The following is a 20,676-nucleotide window of genomic DNA, read 5'->3' on the forward strand; positions in this document are numbered from 1 at the left end:
TCCCTGCCATGTTAGTAGGGCCACGAGGGCGTTAGCTCCTCGCCCACCCGGAGATGATCGACTCATAAGGACAAAGTCTTCTTCTATAAAAATGTGTCCAGATTCACATAAGAAATAATTAATTAAATAATTAAGTCTCCAGGCTTTTCTGCCGGCTGCCAGCTCCCTTGCATCCTCCCAAGTCAGATCTGCGTCCCGAAGTTCTGACGAGAACTGCCGACGAACCTAGTGCCTTGCCCATGTACTCCGCATGCCTCCCGAGGCATGCGGAGTACATGGCCAAGCCAACTGAATCGCCTTTTCTTGACGACAGTTGTAACCAAGATTTGCTGGGTCCTACGCCTTATCTCTTCACCCCCACAAAGTCAAACCACCGCACGCCTAAAATTCTCCGCAGACACCTATTCTCGGCGCTCAGTACACGGCTGCTCTGGGCCCTTGTAAGATGCCATGTTTCACAGCCGTATAAGAGAACATGTAAGAAATACGTTGAGATAAAATGCAGTTACACCAAGAACCGCCGGTAAAACACTAACCTAAGACAGCGTCGGCATAGATTGTTACACATTCTATATAAAGAATTATACTATATAAAGAACCAACCTGCCGATGGTTATGCCTGTACGATGAGCTACCGCTATGTTGAACAATTTCACATTGGATATTCATTTGTTTTATGTGTCTGAAGGGGCATTCCGTAGCGGGATTCTTCTACATCTTTAACAAGAGTATTTTTGCTAATTTTCGATTTTTTGTTAATGTATACGCCTTAAATTTTAGTTTGTAATGTGTATGTTAATTATAAATAAATAAATTTGATTGAAAAAAAAATACTGGAATGTGGTCAGGTTAGGGGTCGAAATAATAGTTGAGTGTGTATGAGGAGATGCAAGAATGTGGAACAGTGTTTGCAATGACAGAGTGGTGTAGCGTTCTATTCTCTCTTCCTACCCCTGCAAGGAATCGGCATGATGGTCTGTTAGCTTATTAGTTTTTTTAGCCTTGCAGTCACATTTTATACTGATTCAATTTGATATTAAAAGCATCGATAACTTTGGTATGGTAATATAACACTCTCCTTATCATTCATCGTTCACTTTGTGTAATAACAAGTAAAAAATGAAAGTGATATTACACAAAGTGAACGATGAATGATAAGGAGAGTGTTGATTTTATTTTGTCTGGTACACCCATATATCTGTGGTGAAATGGAAGAGGGGGACAAGTCTGTAACACATATCATAGGACATTTCTCTTCTGTGTTACCACAGATATATAGCGTTACAAAAAACGACTCTGTCATGGTGGGTACTGACCAGAGCATTTTCATTTTCATTCGACTTCGGATGGAGCACTCGGAACACTGTGCTGACTATACGAATGCTCGCATCGTAACGTGTCACGTTACGAAAAAATGACTCTGGTCAGCCCCCACCTTCAAATAAACGAAGATGTTATATAAACTCTCTCTAATAAATAAAATATTTGGGTTTTCAAACTATTTGCAAGGTATAGAAATTGCGAATGAAAAAGATATAAAAAAGAGAGATGAAATATTTGAAAGCGATCAGGTTTGGAGTCGAAACAATCGGCGGGTATGTATGAGGAGATGCATGAACGTGGAAGAGGCGAAGAATGTTTGCAAAGACAGAGTGGCGTGGCGTTCTTTTCTCTCTGCCTACCCCTTTGGAGAAGCAGCGTGATGGTTAGTTCTTGTTAATTTTTCTTCAAGATTAGGTTCTTCTTAAGTCTAGTTTTCCTGTTCTGTAGGGCTCCGCACCTGCCCACCATGGACACGCACTGGGAGGAGAAGCCGCGCAAGTACCAGCACTGGAGCCTGGACCAGGAGAGCACGGAGTCGGAGCTCGTGGCCATCCCGGAGACCAGCGACAAGTCCGAGAGCACGGTGCACGGCAGCACGGCGCAGGTCTTAGATCCACATAATAACCCGCAATGCCTCTATTAGACTCTTGTCTGCAGATGGGATAATAAGGATCTTCAAACCCTTATACGCACCCCAATGGTGCATAGGGCACTGCATCATATAAATGCAGTGTTATCTTGATCGTTAACACGTGAAGGAAAGGTGATCAGCCCTCTGCTTCAGCCGGTTCCAGGGTGATATTGAACAAGTATTAGAGTGACCTCCCCTGGGAATGGAACCTCTAGAACGGTAGCCGAGCGTGCTGACTATTACACTATGGATGCGGACATCTACACGTCCTTGTGATCTCGGTACACCATCCTAACATCCGAGGGGATTGCAGGGCTCCTTCGACGAGACGACCCACTACGAGGACCCGGTGACCAAGGACAACACGCGGAGCAAGACCCTGACGCAGGCGGCCGCCATCCTGGACACCTCTCGCCCCGCCAAGGACAAGAAGCACTCCGACAAGTTCATGGGCATGAAGCCTCTGTGGTTTATGGCCAGTGATGATGACTCCTCGGTATGTAATTACTGTATGAACGTGAATCCTCCCTCATTATACTATTTTGAATGACTTTAAAGTTTTACAACATTTAAAGTGTGAATTGTAGGAGTTATTTTTCATATTATTTTTTGACATCTCAACATAGATGAAGAAGAATATGGAAATCTGGGCATTTATGTTTCGAAATTGAACCATGTACATATATAAATACAGTGGGTGGCCAAATTATTAGGGACACTTGTCCTTTTTTGTAATTTTCAAGGTTAGATGAATTTTGTGATCAAATAAATTCGTTCTAACTAATTTTTCTTTTGCATTTTTGTTGCTGGTATCATAATTATTGTTTTTAAGATGTGACAATGCTGTAAAATATCAAAAAAGTAAGGTTTTTGGGTGTTAATTAGTGAAAAATGGTATTTGTGTGAGTTCAGGTAATATTTTTTCAAACCATTTTTTTTGTAAGTACTAAAAAATTGTCTCCAGCCGAGGCTCAAGAATGGTTCCCTGGTGAAAAACCTTTGGGAGCTAACGAAACGGGAGTTTGCTAAAAAAGTCATCACCACCAACCTGTTACTCATAGAAACTCTTGGTTAAAAAAATTTATGAGGCGAATGTAGTTGGAAAAAGAAGCAGAGGAGTCCGAGAAAAACTTGGCACAATCAGGTATGTCAAATACTTGAAAGCGGCCGGGTCAGGAGTCGTAATAATCGTCGAGTATGTATAAGGAGATGCGTGAATGTAGAAGAGGTGAAGAATGTTTGCCAAAACAGAGTGGTGTGGTGTTCGAGTCCCTCTGCCTACCCCTGCGGAGAAGCGTGATGGTAAGAGTGATGGTTACTTAGTTAGTTAGAACCTCCAAGAATTTGAATAGTGTGGTTGTCAATCATGGGTAGAATTGGTGAATGTTACACGTGTGTAAAGTAGTCACTTAAACCAGCCTATGACGGTCGTCAGCCCCGTAAATGCCCAGACTTCCATATTCTTCTTCATCTTTGATGAGATGTCAAGAAATAATATGAAAATAACTCCTGTAATTGGAGATAATCCAGTATTTGGACACACTCAAAATGTTGTAAATATTTTTGTTGATGTTAATTATTAGATTACATATATACATTACGTACAATAGATACAATAACCATTTACAGTATAAAGGTTTTACAATAAATAGACTAAGTCCAAAGTTAAGGGATTCTTACACATTTAGTACAGTGCTTTCAAAGACACATTATGTGGGAAAAAAAGTATAGCCGCTCCACTCCACCATACTTTGCCTCCATAAATACTGGTAACAGTTGTTTCGCATTAGTTATTCAGATTTTTATTTTACTCTCAACAAAGATGAAGAAGTCTATCAATTCAATTTATTTATAAAAAAGTAACTAACTAACTCAGGCCGCTTCCCTGCAGGGGTAGGCAGAGAGAATAGAACGCCACACCACTCTGTCTTTGCAAGCATTCTTCGCCTCTTCCACGTTCATGCACCGCCTCATACATACCCGCCGATTATTACGACTCCTAACCTGACCACTTTCAAGTATTTGGAATACCTGATGGTGCCATGTTTTTCGCGGTCTTCCTCTGCTTCTTTTCCCAATTACATTCGCCTCAGAAATTTGTTTTACCGTTCTTTCCTCACTCATTCGTTCTACATGTCCAAAATATCTCAACACACCTTTCTTAATTTTATCGATAACGCTTATCTCAGCTTTGCATTCCTTCCTTATTTCACTATTCGAACATCTATCATACATCGTTTTGTCGCACATTCTTCTGAGAGATCGCATTTCGACTGTTTTTTTTATTTATTTATAGTTAATATACACATTACAAACTTAAATTTAAATAGTATACATTAACAAAAATAGAAAATAAGCAAGAACACTATTGCTAAAGGTGTAGAAGAATCCCGCTTTGGAAAACTCCTTCAGACACATGGAACAGATCAATATCCAATGAGATATTGTTCAACATAGCAGTAGCTCTTCTTACAGGCATAACCATCGGCAGGTTGGTCCTGTGTATAGGAATGTGAAACAATCTATGTTGACGACGTCTTAGGTAACTATCGGGAACATACAGACCAATGTTCCGGATAATTTCAGGATTATCGATCATACCGCGCAACAATGGATAAAAATGCGTAATCAAATACACATTCCTTCTAGTTTCTAAACTATTGTAGCCAAGCATACCCTGGAGAAACTCGGTCGGGTAAAGCCAAGGATAATAGCCGTACTCTCTCATGTAGAGAAACTTCTTTTGGACTTTCTCTACCATAAGAGAGTACTTAAGCTCTTGTGGCCCCCAAATCATGGAGCCACTCTCGAGTCTACTTCGCACCAAGGAGTTATAAAGAGTTCTCAGCACGCTGGTATTTTCATTACATATCAATATTGGAATAATGGAGGTCTGGACAGATTTCCAGACCCCGTGAATACAGGCCTGAGTAGGGCGGTAGAATGACCGACAGGTCTGGGTTGGCTGTTTGCAGAGCGACAGTCCCAAGTGGGGAGTGAAGGAGGGGGTGCGCATGATGGTCACCTCCAGCCTGATGTCGGCCACGGACCAGCAGCAGCTCAAGCACCTGGCCGCCGCGCAGCTGCAGGCGCAGGCGCCCCCCACGCCTCACACGCCTCACACGCCTCACAACCACACCAAGCTGCCCAACCAGGTACTCTTCGGGACAACTGTCAACCGTTTTAGTGCGTAATAATAATAATAATTACTCTTTATTCCAGCTTGACTAAGTGGTGGGTGCAATACTTCTTCTCCGTCTTATTCCTCATTGCTGAGGGTTGTGACCCTTGCAGAAGCAATGACTCTTCTCCAGTTATCCCTTGACTGCGCTGCACGTAGCGCTCAAACCACTGAGGTGCCTGCTGCTGCCTTAATTTGATCGGTCCATCGTGTGGGGGATCTTCCTCTCCCTCTCTTTCCCTCCAGGCTACCGATCACAACTAGTCGTTCCAGGCTATCCTCGTTGCCATGCGCAACGTGTCCAAAGAACTGGAGAATCCGTCGGGTACAGATATTGGCCAGAGTCAAGCCATCCAAGCGTAGTTCCTGGCGAATGGACTCATTGTCCATGTCCATGTTTCCATGGCTCCTGACAAGCTTCATCTTGGTGTTGTTACTCACAGCCCGGTCTTTCCAGATCTTGTCTAGCTTAGACATGGCACTTTTGGCGATGGCGATACAACGTCTAATCTCTCCTTCACATGATGCGCATGTGCAGTACTTAGTCAGCCATATATGTTTTACAACATTTTTTTTTATAAAATGAAATTAAAATTACAATAATAAAGAAATAAAAAAAGAAAAGAAACCGCAAAAGAAAAACAATTAAAAATTAAGTAATTTTTTTTTGGAGAGATGTAGTAGATGAAGATCAATCACATCGCTGGCAAACGCAGCACTGTGCTCCAAGTATGTCAATGCATAAGTATGTTAAAATTGCTGAAAACTTGCAAATATAGCCCTTATTATTAGGTGTGTGTACAAAATCAACAATATTTTTCTCAAATATTGACCGATTTTAGTATTTCTTTCTGGTATCGATCAGTATTTCTGTATTGATTAGCATTTCTTTCCGTTCATCACCCGACATAGGATAGCCCGTGTAACGGAGTTTTTCCTCAAACAGGTGGCCAAGTTGATACCGGGCAAGTCTCTGGAGTCGGAGACTGCCAAGGCGTCCGCAGCGAAGATGTCCCCCAAGTCGGCTCACTCCATCCAGGTCATCGGAGGAAGCGCTTCTGCTCAGACGCACTGCGCCCAGGTCACCATACGCCAGGGGGGCAACTCCAAGGAGTCCGCCAACAAGTGAGCTTGGGTTTATTATTTCTTGCGCCTGAATTGCGCCTAGACAGTTACTGAACCGGTTGACCATAGTGAAGTCTGTACTACGCCCGAAACTATTAGGTTAGGTAAGCGAAGTTGTCCAACTCCGTAGAGTAGCGGTTCCAGGTTGAGTAAAAATAAGTGTCAATTTCCTATTTAGGGTTGGTAGGGCAAAAAATTAAACACTTTCCCATCTCCGAATTCAACCGGCAGTTGAAGGAAAGAGCGGGAGAATTGTTTCTACTCCCTCCATCGCAGACAGTACATTTGATTATGTGAGATTTTCTTCAATTCAATTTCGCATAAACATTTTTTTATCCTGAAATAATAAAATGGTCAGTAAATGTAAAGAGAGCAATGCATAAAAACAACTGTTTCTAGAAACAGTTTTACCTCAATCTAGAACCAAACATGTTTCGCTAACTTCATTAGTAACACGCGAGAGCCTTATCCATATTTTTCGTTGTTGTTGTTGCTGGATTTAACTCACGAGGGCCATTATTTGTAAGATATGCCTCCATACAGAAGCACCTTATTACAAAGAAAAATATGAAAATCTAGGGATTCACACGGTTTACGATTTGCCTATGATAATTTTTTGCCCTGTGCAGCGTTCAAAGTCCATTACTGAACAATTTTATTGCCTCGATTCTTTTTCAACATAAAGTAGAAAGTATATATATATATATATATATATATATATATATATATATATATATATATATATATATATATATATATATATATATATATATATATATATATATATATATATATATATATATATATATATATATATATATATATATATATATATATATATATATATATATATATATATATATATATATATATATATATATATATATATATATATATATATATATATATATATATATATATATATATATATATATATATATATATATATATATATATATATATATATATATATATATATATATATATATATATATATATATATATATATATATATATATATATATATATATATATATATATATATATATATATATATATATATATATATATATATATATATATATATATATATATATATATATATATATATATATATATATATATATATATATATATATATATATATATATATATATATATATATATATATATATATATATATATATATATATATATATATATATATATATATATATATATATATATATATATATATATATATATATATATATATATATATATATATATATATATATATATATATATATATATATATATATATATATATATATATATATATATATATATATATATATATATATATATATATATATATATATATATATATATATATATATATATATATATATATATATATATATATATATATATATATATATATATATATATATATATATATATATATATATATATATATATATATATATATATATATATATATATATATATATATATATATATATATATATATATATATATATATATATATATATATATATATATATATATATATATATATATATATATATATATATATATATATATATATATATATATATATATATATATATATATATATATATATATATATATATATATATATATATATATATATATATATATATATATATATATATATATATATATATATATATATATATATATATATATATATATATATATATATATATATATATATATATATATATATATATATATATATATATATATATATATATATATATATATATATATATATATATATATATATATATATATATATATATATATATATATATATATATATATATATATATATATATATATATATATATATATATATATATATATATATATATATATATATATATATATATATATATATATATATATATATATATATATATATATATATATATATATATATATATATATATATATATATATATATATATATATATATATATATATATATATATATATATATATATATATATATATATATATATATATATATATATATATATATATATTTCCAAATTCATGTCATATATATATATATATATATATGACATGAATTTGGAAAGTTACTGCGGATAAAACACTTGTTTTATGCGCAGTATCTTTCTACAACTCTCTGTCGAGGAATCCGGATAATCGAGATGCATGCAATGCTGGTGGATTCCTTTTGCATGTTAGTTCTTATTTTATAGAATATCGATAGCCATACGAAAAGTAAAGTAAGTAATGATGAGATACCAATTAATATGTACATAGATTTATTTATTTGTTTTCTATTACATTTTACTATACATACAATGTTTTGTAGGCAGGCAGAACCCGCAGCGAGATGTTCATTTACACCAAACTATAAATATTACAAAATAAAACATAAAATAAAGTTAACACTTTCCTTATCATTCATTGTATACTTCGTAAACACCGGTGTCGGAATAATCCTTCAATCATCAGGTTAGATGTAGACTAAAGTGAAATTGTTACGGTCTGACATTTAAACAAAATTATATTTAGTATTTTCTAACCTTTCCCTCCCGGTGATATGTATATATTTACTACAACTCGACTTTTAAAATGAAAATATCGGTATAAGATATAATAGATACGGGTTCAAAATTTTTTTAATCCTCCGTAATATAATTATGTATTACATGAAAGTATTAAAATATAAAGTTATTATTTTATTTATTGTCTCGGCTTATTATTAACTTTGTGGTAGGACATGTTACAATGATTAAAGAAAACACTTGTTTTATACCACTTGAGTTTTATTATAGACTACATGTTTCAGAAGTTAAACTTCCATCATGTTATTATAATATAACAATAACATGTTATTATACAGACCTGAATGATGGAAGTTTAACTTCCGAAACATGTAGTCTTTAATAAAACTCAAGTGGTATAAAACAAGTGTTTTCTTTAATCATTATAAAGTTATTCATTTGCAGTGACGGAAATTAATAATTTGTGAAATAATCGGGGATAAAATCACCAATACACAAATGTTTTTAAATATTTGAGTGCTTTGTGTATACGCGCATGTCTTAGTGTGTTTACTGCGCCAGTAGTGCGCAGATCGTCTTACGCGGCGGTCGTGTCACTACGCTAGCTATTTCGGCTACTTGCGATGTATTTTTTTCTCGTTTTTAGATACTTACCAGAGCTATCATTCCAAAATTGTTACATTTAAACTTCAACTATGGTCCATAAAAGTAACATTTAGGAATATTATTTTTTAACATCCCATCAAAGATGAAGAAGAATATGGGAGTCTGGGCATTTACGGGGCTGACGACCGTCATAGGCTGGTTTAAGTGATCACTTTATACACATAACATTCACCAATTCTACCCATTGTTGACAACCACACTACTCAAATTCTTGGAAGTTCTATATATATGAACCAATTTAGAAACCTTGTTCTTGAATCACTAGAACTTCACTAGAGACATGTATTGGTGAGATGTAAAGAAGCTTTTTACTAAGCAGAAACTCTTTGTGAGGTCCGAATCCTGGATTATAATATTCACATTATAGGAATATTCACATTTTCATATGGTGTAGGAAACACATATTACCAGTGTTTGAACCGTAAGGGAAAGGTTAAAGGGGTATTGTACAATGTGAAGGATAAATGAAACACCGATATCCGGAGCATGTGTAAGACGGAGGGTATCGTGAGGTGGGGACGACAACCAAGGCGATACTGGAATGAACGTATTAAACAGAATGTCAGAAGACAGACTTCCACGTATCCCCCTTCAAGGAAACGAACCTTCGAAAAGATGGAACGACAGCTGGGAGTCAACATCCCGAGAGCGACATGCGGAGGCGCAAACAGATCCCTAGGATCTACCAAAAGAAAAACAAGAAGGATGTATGATAAGGAGAGAGTTATATTACCATAAAACACAAAGTTGACAATGCTTTTAATATACAAAATATAAAGTAAAGTTATTGTAAATTTGAATTTGTTACATGCAGCAAATCTAAAGTAGAGAAGACGGATAACTCGCGCGGATCTCCCAAAGCTCTCGGGAGACAGAAGCGCCTCACAGGTCTGTAGTTGTTGGATACGCTAGATTCCACTCACGCATGACGGTTCGGACTGATCCCCCACTCTGTTGGTGCGCAGATACGCCTCGCTGCCTGCCCGGCTACCAGTCCGCCTCGGCCAGCTGCTCCTCGCCGGACACGGCGCCCCCGTCCAACGGGGAGGGGCCCTGCAGCCCGCGCAGCCCCTGGGCCCCGCCGCGCCCCCTGCCGCCGCCCAACGTGGAGCGCCTGCTGCCCATCGGTTCCTCCACCAGGATGTGTGAGACAGGCTTCTTCCATGTCGTATTGGACTATTTTACAATATTGTAATGGTTTACCCATTGGATAAGACAAATTATTGAGCCATGTGACAAATCTGTCCGCCTCCGTGGTAAATGGTTAGCGTGTTTAGCTACCATGCTGGAGGTCCCGGGTTCGATTCCCAGGGGGGGTGAAAATAAATATTAGTGATTTTACACTGTAATATTTATTTAATTTTACCCTGGATTCGTACCTGAAGCGGAGGGCTGATCACCTTTCCTTCATGTGTTAACGATCAAGATAACGCCGCCTTTATAGTAGATGCAGTGCCCTATGCACCAATGGGTGCGGATGAGGGTATAAAAATAAAAAAAGTAGAGAGGTGTAATATGGTTAAGTTAATATCAGGATAGAAGAGTGTGGCGTTCCATCCGCTCTGCCTATCCCTGCAGGGAAACATCATGGTTTTTTATTATTATTTTTTCTATACATATTACATACATAAGTCATATCTTACAATGTAACACTGCTATATTTGTGTTTTTATTATTCACACAAATATATCAATTTCATACTATTTCTGTGAGCCTAAGCGGCTCATTATTAGAAAATAGATATCAAATTGTGGTAGAGTGGGTTCGAACCCAGAAACTGTGACTTAAGAGTAACACTAACCACGGGACCACAACCCGACATATTTTTTGCTAATTAAAAAGCTACCCATGTGATTTGCTAATGCGGGGCGTTGTGCGGTGTGCAGCGGCGTACGCATCGCCCGAGTCCCCGCTGTCCAAGATGGAGGTGCTCTCGTGCGGGTCCAGCGAGCCGCCCTCCAGCGACGGGGGCGAGGCCACGTCGCCTCAGCCCGCCGCGGGCCCCCCGGGCCGCTTCAGCATCCCCGCGCCCGAGCGCCTGCTGCACATCGGCCAGCACTGCGCGCCCACTGGGGGGCCCGCCTTCACGCAGCTCGTGGACCGCGTGAGGGAGGCGCTCTGCATGCCGCCACCTGGTAATGTCTCACTTCGTGTGCCCACTAGGTATTATCACACTTGGCAATGACCCACCAATTTGATATTATCCTACTTAAGAGCGATCCACCCACTTGGGATCATCACACTTGGCAGTGACCCACCAACTTGGCATTATCACGCATAGTAGTAGACCCACCCACTAAGTATTATCACACTTGACAGTGACCCACCAATTTGGCATTATCCTACTTAAGAGTGATCTACCCACTTGGGATTTTCACACTTGGCAGTGACCCACTAGCTTAGCATCACGCTTGGTAGTGGACCAACCCACTTGGTGATATTATATTTGATGATTTTTATTTGGTGATTTATATATTGATATTGCCAAGTGTGATATTACCCACCCAATGGGTAATATCACACTTGGCAATGACTCACACACTGGGCATTATCACACTTAGCAGTGACCCACTAACTTAGCATTGTCACACTTGGCAATGACCCACCCTCTGCGGAATATCACATGTGGCAGTGACCCGCATACTGGGCAATATCACTCACTGACCGACCCTCAGTTAATAAAAATGAATTTCAGATCCTGTTAGCAAGAAAGATCGCTCTCGTTCAGAATTGGGAGTCGCTGGTAAACAAGACACTCTGGCCAGGCAGTCTTCCGGTGAAGGCTCTTATAGGTAAAAATCCATGTTCAGCATTGATTAGGTGGAACACTCACTGTCTGTGTTTTTTTTCTTTTGAATGGAATTGCATTTATTATTTACCTTGCTTATTATGTACAAGCTTTATAGAACATCAAATGATTTTTAGTTTCTTCTAGCTAAAACAAAGATGTTTTATTTTAAGCTGTGTTGGGAGCAGGAGGGATAATCTACTGTGGGCAAATCGTGAAATTCTCAGCATTTGCTCATTGCTGGGGGGTAACAATATAAAACTCCTCCGGAGAAGCCGAATACAACAGACCTTCTGTTGCACTAAAAGAGGGGTCGGTATTTTGTGTCCTATTTTGGTTTATGGTTCCAATGTCAATGGTTTATGATACCACCTCTCGTGACAGTTCCTTATGAACTACCAGAGATCCGATGTCGTATAGGTCCTCATCCAGGCTCCTGTGTGTTGTGTGCGCAGGTCGAGGGGCTCCAGTCCGCGGAGGCTGACCAAGCAGGTGGCCCTGCTGGAGTCTCCGCCCACAGCGGGCCACCCCGACTCTGCCGACAGCGTGAAGACCCCCATCTCCGCCCCGCCACTCTCTGCGACCACGGGTAAGGATCTCTCGCTTCATCTTCTCTAGCCTTCTGTCCTCCACAGCTAGATATAGGCCTCTTCCGTATCTTTCCATTTTGTCGCTGCTTGCAGCCAGTTTCTACCCCCCACAGCGGCGATTTTTCTTCTTCTTTATTTTAAATTCTTTTGCATTTCACAATATATTACAATTACAAGTACCAAAAAATATAAAATGTTAATACAAAAAAAGATCCCACAAAGGTATGGCCTGTGTGTGGGTATACATTATATTTAGGTTATAATAAAGGGCACTGTCAAGAATACAATAGATATTATCAGAAATAAAATTAGATTAAAAGTACTAATATAAACTACAAATATTTGATTTTTACAGAAAACAAAAAATCAAAACGATGAAAATGAAAAAAGTTAGCAAATATGTTCTATATGAGTTATATTTATGTATGTTTAAAAGAAGAAGGTACTTAGATCTGTTTTTTTTTTTAATAAATAATTTAAGCAAAATTTAAAATCGAAACAAACTTAGGTAATTAATGTCTAACATATAGTCTTCGTCTAATGTTTAGCATGGAAGATGAAGGAGAGTATGGTCATGCCCAGACTTTATTTATACCATAAAATCTTATTTGATTGCATGTCGTAAATAATTTACTTTTTGTATAAGTATGGTAAGATGTACTGTCGGCACGGTGAGGGCACATCATCGTAATTTGTAATTATGTGTAGGATGAAAAATGAATCTTCTTCTTGCTGGCTATATCCCGACTTATCGTCTTTGTAGACCGCTGGGGTCAGCTCTCCTCATCCTCAGGTTGTAGGTCCTTCTGTCACGGGTAGCTTTACCTAGGGCAGTACCTAGGAAATCTAAGATATTGACCCTGTTAAAAAGAAACTCATAATTCTGAAAGGTATTAAAGAAAACCTAAAAACTAAGAGCAAAAGACACAGTCAAAAACAGAAAACTAACAGATCAAGACAGTATTCGGAATCAACCTCTGAATGTTCTTCGTCATCGGTGGAAAGTAGTCCCAAATACAAGATGGATGCCAACACATCTCGAAGATCTAATCGAGGTAACCTTTGACTTATACGTGTAATATATCGGTGTTGCTATGTTTTTATTTTTGTTGTCATGATTTGCGATGTTTTATTGTCGCCAGCATTCATCCTATCGATCCTCTAGTGCATGGGTCGGCAACCTTTTGTTGTAAAAGGGCCAAATATTTTTCATGGGGATCAGTGCGGGCCGCACTTGCAGTAGGTATACGTACAATATTTATGTACAAATATTTTAATTTTAAAAATAAAACGCTAAGTGTATATTTTAACGACATTTATTGTATTTAATAAAATCAATGAGATTCCCTTCGCTCCCTTTCTCGCTTCCTTTCACTCGATTGTGTATAATATCGTCCGTCATGTGCGTTGCGGCGAGAATCTCGCGGGCCGCACCAAGATGTCTCGCGGGCCGCATGCGGCCCGCGGGCCGCAGGTTGCCGACCCATGCTCTAGTGCATTGTTCCGCCGCGTGTGTGCCGCGGCACACCGGTGTACCGTGGTGATTAGTTGGTGTGCCGCGGAAAAAGTCTACTTTTGTGATAATAACACTATTGCTCTAAATTTTAATTGCCTGTGCTCAGTTGAGTAGGCTCACATTTGGCATTAAACATAAAATGTTAAATATGTTACCATAATATGGTAAATATGCGCCTCTGAAGTTTCTTAATTGGTAGGTGTACAGGAAATATTAGAAAATTGAAAAGAAAAAGTTTGCGGAACACTGGTATAGAGTATTCAACGTCCACTATTTTCGCGATAAAAATTCCCTCAAAAACTATTATTTGTGGAAACATTAAACTTTTGGTTTCCACAAATTGTGATTTTTAAGTGCATTTTTATCACCAAAATATTTCTATTTTTAAAAATTATGCTATTAATTTAATTTTTTACCGCCAAAATAGTTTCTACAAATAATCGTTTTGAATGCGTTGTTATCACGGAAATATAAAAAAATATAAAAGTCCATAAATTTGTAGTTCATTTTTTATCACCATAATACTTCATTTTTCCTTTTCTTGTAAGGCTATTGTTCTTCTAACCCTTATTCGCACCTAATGGTGCATAGGGCACTGCACCAGGGTTATCTTGATCTTGAAAGTTTGCGGAACACTGACCTAGGCCATGCCTTCGAATCGTGTTATCTTTCTGCAGGATCCATGAATTTTTTGGTCCTCCTCTAGTTTTGTGGTCTTTCGATGAAAAATGAATTAAATGTGAAATGTGGTTGATGGCAGGGCCGTACCGGGAGGACGGCAACATGTGGCAGCGCCACCGCAGCCGCGTGTCCGCGGGCGCGCCGAGCGGGGCGGCGTGGCAGGGGGCGCCGGGCGCGCGCCCGCTGGACGCGGCGGCGCAGAGGGCGTGCCACGCGCAGCCCGACATCCGCCAGTCCGCGCGCCGCATCGGCGACGACTGCTCCGTGGAGAGATGTCAGTATGCTTTACTCATCAACAGCGCCCAATATGGCAATATATTATAGATGTTACGATGGTGATTATAAGGAAATAATTTTCAATTATTTAGAATACTCAAACAGATCAGGAATCAGAATAATCGGCAGGTATGTATTTGTCCGCCTCAGTGGTGTAATGGTTAGTGTGCTTAGCAAACGTCCTTGAGGTCCCGGGTTCGATTCCCAGAGGGACTGAAAATAACTGTTTTTTACACTCTATTTACTTACTTTTAACTGGTCCCTGAAGCGCAGGAGTGGTGATCACTCCTGCGCATCAATGCTACAATGCATCAATATATGATATAGTGCCCTATGCACCATTGGGTGTGGACAAGGGTGAGTAGTATGCAGGACATATAAACTCAAAGAACTCACTAATTATTTAAATTCAATTATCATTTAAATATTCATTACAATAACACATTTTATGATTTTGACGGATTATATAAATGCGATCCCTCAGACTAATGTGTGGCAAAACGATGTTTGATAGATGTTTGAATGATGAAATAAGGAAAGAATGCAAGGCTAAGCTAAAGCATTATCGATAAAATTAAGAAAGGTGTGTTGAGATGGTTTGGACATGTGGAACATATGAGTGAGGAAAAAATGGTTAAAAAATTTATGAGTCGAATGTAGTTGGAAAAAGAAGCAGAAGAGTCCGAGAAAAACTTGGCACAATCAGGTATGTCAAATATATGAAAGCGGCCGGGTCAGGAGTTGTAATAATCGTCGGGTATTTATGAGGAGATGCATGAATGTGGAGATGCATGAATGTGGAGGAGGCGAAGAATGTTTGCAAAGACAGAGTGGTGTGGCGTTCGATTCTCTCTCCCTCCAGGGGAAGGTAACCATCACGCCGCTTCCCCGCCCCTGCGGGTGATGGTTAGTTATAAATACAGATTGTAATTACGTAAGCAAAAACACTGTTTCATCTAATTGGTTTTGAAAATATGTATATATATATATCTGTGAAAAAAAGTGGCGGAATGCCGTGCATCGCGTTACATGGAAAAAAAATCCCTGGTAGTATGATGTACGAGTATAAGGAGATGCAAGAGTGCGGATGTGGAAGAGGCAATTGTTTGCAAAGACATTCTATTATCTCTGCCGATCCCTCCGGAGAGCGCGATCAATTTAGGTCACGAGATCTGAAATACCGGAGCGATCTGCGGCGAGGTACAGTGGCGGTCCCGTTGCAGGCGCCGAGTGCGGCACGGTGATGGAGGAGTACAGCGACGAGGAGCTGGGGCTGTGCATCATCGTGCTGGCCACCTTCGTGCACCGGGAGCCGGCGGCCGCCGCGCCCCTGCTGCCCGAGATCCTCACCCAAGTGTCCAAGTGAGCGCACATTGAAAGCTGTCCCATCCCATTCCCAGATCCGATACAGAAGCATCCAGGCTTCCTGACAGACCTTCTCTTGCAAAGCAATTAGGAAAATGATCATGGGGTATTGAAAGCTGTCCCACCCCATTCCCAGATCCGATACAGAAGCATCCAGGCTTCCTGACAGACCTTCACTTGCGAAGCAATATTTTATTTTTGTTTTATCAACTACGTTTCGAAATTTATATAAAATGTGAAACAAAATTGTATTCTGATTTTACTGTGAATAAACATTTAAAAGCTTACAATATCCCTGTCATGTCACTGCCAATCTAAATAAATACAAGTTTGTAAATCCACCACCTAATTTTCTAGAAGTACCCCGGTGTGGGCAGTGAAAGGGATCAGTATTTAGTTAGATCAGTTAGTCAGCTAGATCCGATTCCTACCCGACGTTGGCCGCTACAAGATGCCTCCAAACCCCGGCCAGCACAGCAGACAGACACGGAACAGTGCAAAGACATTTACAGAAAATACTTAGTCATCGCATTTCCCACTCAACCATTATTCATTGACACTATTACGGATCCCTTTCACAAGTAACAATATATATATATATAATTTTTTACTTGACTCAAGCTTATCACAATCCTCGCAAATGATGGACAGAAAAAAAACAACCCTATCTCACAACCTGGCACAAAGTCATAACCACGACACAACACATGTGCAACAACAACACACCACAATGCAATACCTTACACAAAGATAACACCCTTATGATGCATTACTTTAGATCAAACATCATCATTTAGAAGTAACAAATACAAAGTCCGCTCAATCAATCTCACTGCTGAGAGCCGAGGAACAACGTGCCGCCAGACGCGGAACGGTACCGGATCTAGCTCTACAAGTTAGTAAGGCTATAATTCCTTTAGTGGAAATGGAATTGCAAACACAAGTAACGTCTTGTGTTTGCGTATGCATATCCCACACTGCACCGCCAGCACTAGTGACACGCAACTCTGGGTGCAGGATCGCCCAGCTGCCCATGTACCCGTGGCAGAGCGAGGCCAACGTGCACCTGCCCGGGGGCGCCGTGAGTGTGGCGCACCAGTTCCTGCGCTGCGTGCTGCATCAGCTCGCCCCCAACGCCGTCTTCGTGCAGATCTTCCAGACCCAAGCTCCAGGTGCGCCACCTGACCTAACCTGATGTCCTTCTAGCTCCAACTTAGCCCTAACCTAACCTAACCTTATATCCTTCTAGCCCTTACCTAACCTAATATCCTTCTAGCCCTAACCTAACTTACCTAACCTAACCTATTATCCTAACCTAACCTAACCTAACCTAACCTAATATCCTTCTAGCTCGAGTAAGGTTAGCAGAATAGCTAAAGATAATACCACCTTGATCAAAAAATTCACAGAATAATTCCGTGTGGCGCTCTCAGTCACCCGATTTGAGTTTTCTTTTTTTACTTAGGTTGCCACATCTGTCATTGACATTCTGTGAAATTTTCAGCTTGATAGCTTGACATTTGTAAAAGTGACGCCGTATTGAGTACATCTGCGATTGTGAGTGTTTTCGATTTTTCACAATTTAACAAATGGAATGGAATTTGCAACAACAAGTTTGTATTAAATTTTGCGTTAAAAACGGTTTCAGTGGTGCGACAACATTGGAAAATCCAGAAAAGTGTTTTGGCAAAAATTCTCTGAAGAAAACAGTCGTTTACCAGTGGCAGTTTTTATTATTCTTTATTTTACTTTTTCATTGAATACTCATTTCATTGAAACACGCTGGTTTTTCATCTAGTATTTCTAGCCCGTAACTCCATTATAATCTACTACTACCGCCGTTACTACGGTAAAATCATATTATTTTCTGACATCTCATCAAAGATGCACAAGAATATGGAAGTCTGGGCATTTACGGGGCTGACGACCGTCATAGGCTGGTTTAAGTGATCACTTTACACATGTGTAACATTCACCAATTCTACCCATTATTGACAACCACACTACTCAAATTCTTGGAAGTTCTGTATATATGAACCAATTTAGAAACCTTGTTCTTGAATCACTAGAACTTCACTAGAGACATCTTTTGGTGAGATGTAAAGAAGCTTTTTATTGAGCAGAAACTCTTATATTAGTATGTGAGATCCGAATCCTGGATTATAATCACACACATGAGAAACGCCAAAAAATACCATTTTCATTTTTATTATTTAAACTTGACCAGTTTTGTCCGCCTCCGTAGTGTAATGGTCAGCACGCTCGGCTACCGTTCTGGAGGTCCCGGGTTCGATTCCCAAGGGGGGTAAAAATAAATATAAGTGATTTTTTCACTGTAATATTTATTCAATATTACCATGGACTGGTACCTGAAGCGGAGGGCTGATCACCTTTCCTTCATAAGTAAAACGATCATGATAACACTGCGTTTATATGACACAGTGCCCTATGCACCATTGGGGTGCGGATAAGGGTTAAAAAAAAAAAAAAAAACTTGACCAGATACAACATTTTGAGTGTGTCCAAATACTTGTTCACAAAATCTGGATTATCTCCAATTACAGGAGTTGTTTTCATATTATTTTTTCAAATAATATATAAATATTAAAAAAATAACTCCTGTAATTGGAGATAATCCAGATTTTGTGAACAAGTATTTGGACACACTCAAAATACGGTAAAATCAGTTTGAGCTATTTATTAGCCGGGGTTCGTAGGTCGTAAGAATGCAATATTTTATAAATAAACTTTTCATAATTGGATAATTTAGGTGAGTAAGTATTGAATAATTGGCTTAATTTCTTTTCCCTCCCGATAATATGTATTTACTACTAATCCACTTTATAAATGAGGATATCAATATAAAATATAAAGGGTTCTGAATTTTGTATTCCTCCGTAGTATAATTGTCGGGTTGTTGTCCCGTGGTTAGTGTCGCGGATTCTCGAGTCAGAGTTTCTCGGTCAGAACCCACTCTACCACAATTTGATACCTATTTCTAATAATGAGCCCCTTAGGCTCACAGAAATAGTATGAAATTGAAGTATTTTCGTAAATAATAAAAACACAAATATCTCCCATTTTTAAAAAAAAAAAAAAATAATAAATTATTATGCTTAGTAAAAAGCTTCTTTACATCTCACCAATAGATGTCTCTAGTGAAGTTTTAGTGATTCATGAACAAGGTTTCTAAATTGGTTCATATATATAGAACTTCCAAGAATTTGAGTAGTGTGGTTGTCAATAATGGGTAGAATTGGTGAATGTTACACGTGTGTAAAGTGATCACTCAAACCAGCCTATGACGGTCGTAAGCCCCGTAAATGCCCAGACTTCCATATTCTTCTTCATCTTTGATAAGATGTCAAAAAATAATATGAAAATAACTCCTGTAATTGGAGATAATCCAGATTTTGTGAACAAGTATTTGGACACACTCAAAATGTTGTAAATAAATTATGTGTTACATAAAAGTATTGATATAAAGTTATTCGTTTGTAGTCACGGAAATAAATAATTTGTGGAAAAATTGGGGATAAAATCACCAATACACAAACATTTCCCAGTGTGTGCGTGAGTGCCATGCTTTGCGTACACGCGCACACGGTTCGATACTGTTTCTGCCACTCTCTTTTTGGTATAGGGTTATCCAATAAGAGATTTCATTTTGGTATTTTAAAAAAACTGGTATATTTTAAGATAAATTAATGAATATTTATTGCATTATTAAGAGAAAAGTATGCAAAAAAACAATGGAAAACGATATCAGCCAAATGGCCGCCACTGTACGGCTGCAGCACCATATCCTTTTCATGAAATTTTCCATGACCAATTCGCACATTTGCGGCTGTATGTCCTCGATAACTTCACGAATTCCATCTTTAAGGTCTTTAATCGATTGTAGAGCATTGGCATAGACCTTATCTTTCACGTGGCCCCAAGGAAATAAGTCTCAAGGTTTTAATCT

General features: G+C 38.2%; 1 protein-coding gene across 1 annotated transcript in view; it reads left to right on the plus strand.

The window, feature by feature from the left end:
• Positions 1 to 1,770: 1,770 nt before the first annotated feature.
• Positions 1,771 to 20,676, plus strand: part of LOC148302880 (protein unc-79 homolog) — a gene marked incomplete at its 5' end in the record, with an annotated part of 34,238 nt that continues 15,332 nt past the window's right edge. Inside the window, 12 exons of the mRNA XM_088270899.1 lie at positions 1,771 to 1,927; positions 2,268 to 2,450; positions 4,930 to 5,109; positions 6,082 to 6,260; positions 10,308 to 10,381; positions 10,459 to 10,638; positions 11,380 to 11,628; positions 12,189 to 12,285; positions 12,737 to 12,870; positions 15,148 to 15,342; positions 16,568 to 16,706; positions 17,727 to 17,881. Coding sequence (XP_088127025.1) covers positions 1,771 to 1,927; positions 2,268 to 2,450; positions 4,930 to 5,109; positions 6,082 to 6,260; positions 10,308 to 10,381; positions 10,459 to 10,638; positions 11,380 to 11,628; positions 12,189 to 12,285; positions 12,737 to 12,870; positions 15,148 to 15,342; positions 16,568 to 16,706; positions 17,727 to 17,881 — 1,922 coding nt within the window. The remainder of the gene's footprint in view (positions 1,928 to 2,267; positions 2,451 to 4,929; positions 5,110 to 6,081; positions 6,261 to 10,307; positions 10,382 to 10,458; positions 10,639 to 11,379; positions 11,629 to 12,188; positions 12,286 to 12,736; positions 12,871 to 15,147; positions 15,343 to 16,567; positions 16,707 to 17,726; positions 17,882 to 20,676) is intronic.

Source organism: Brachycentrus maculatus, unplaced genomic scaffold (genome assembly GCF_059751285.1).
Source record: "Brachycentrus maculatus isolate JH-2025_06_01 unplaced genomic scaffold, ASM5975128v1 h1tg000400l, whole genome shotgun sequence".
NCBI classification, from domain to species: Eukaryota; Metazoa; Arthropoda; class Insecta; order Trichoptera; family Brachycentridae; genus Brachycentrus; species Brachycentrus maculatus.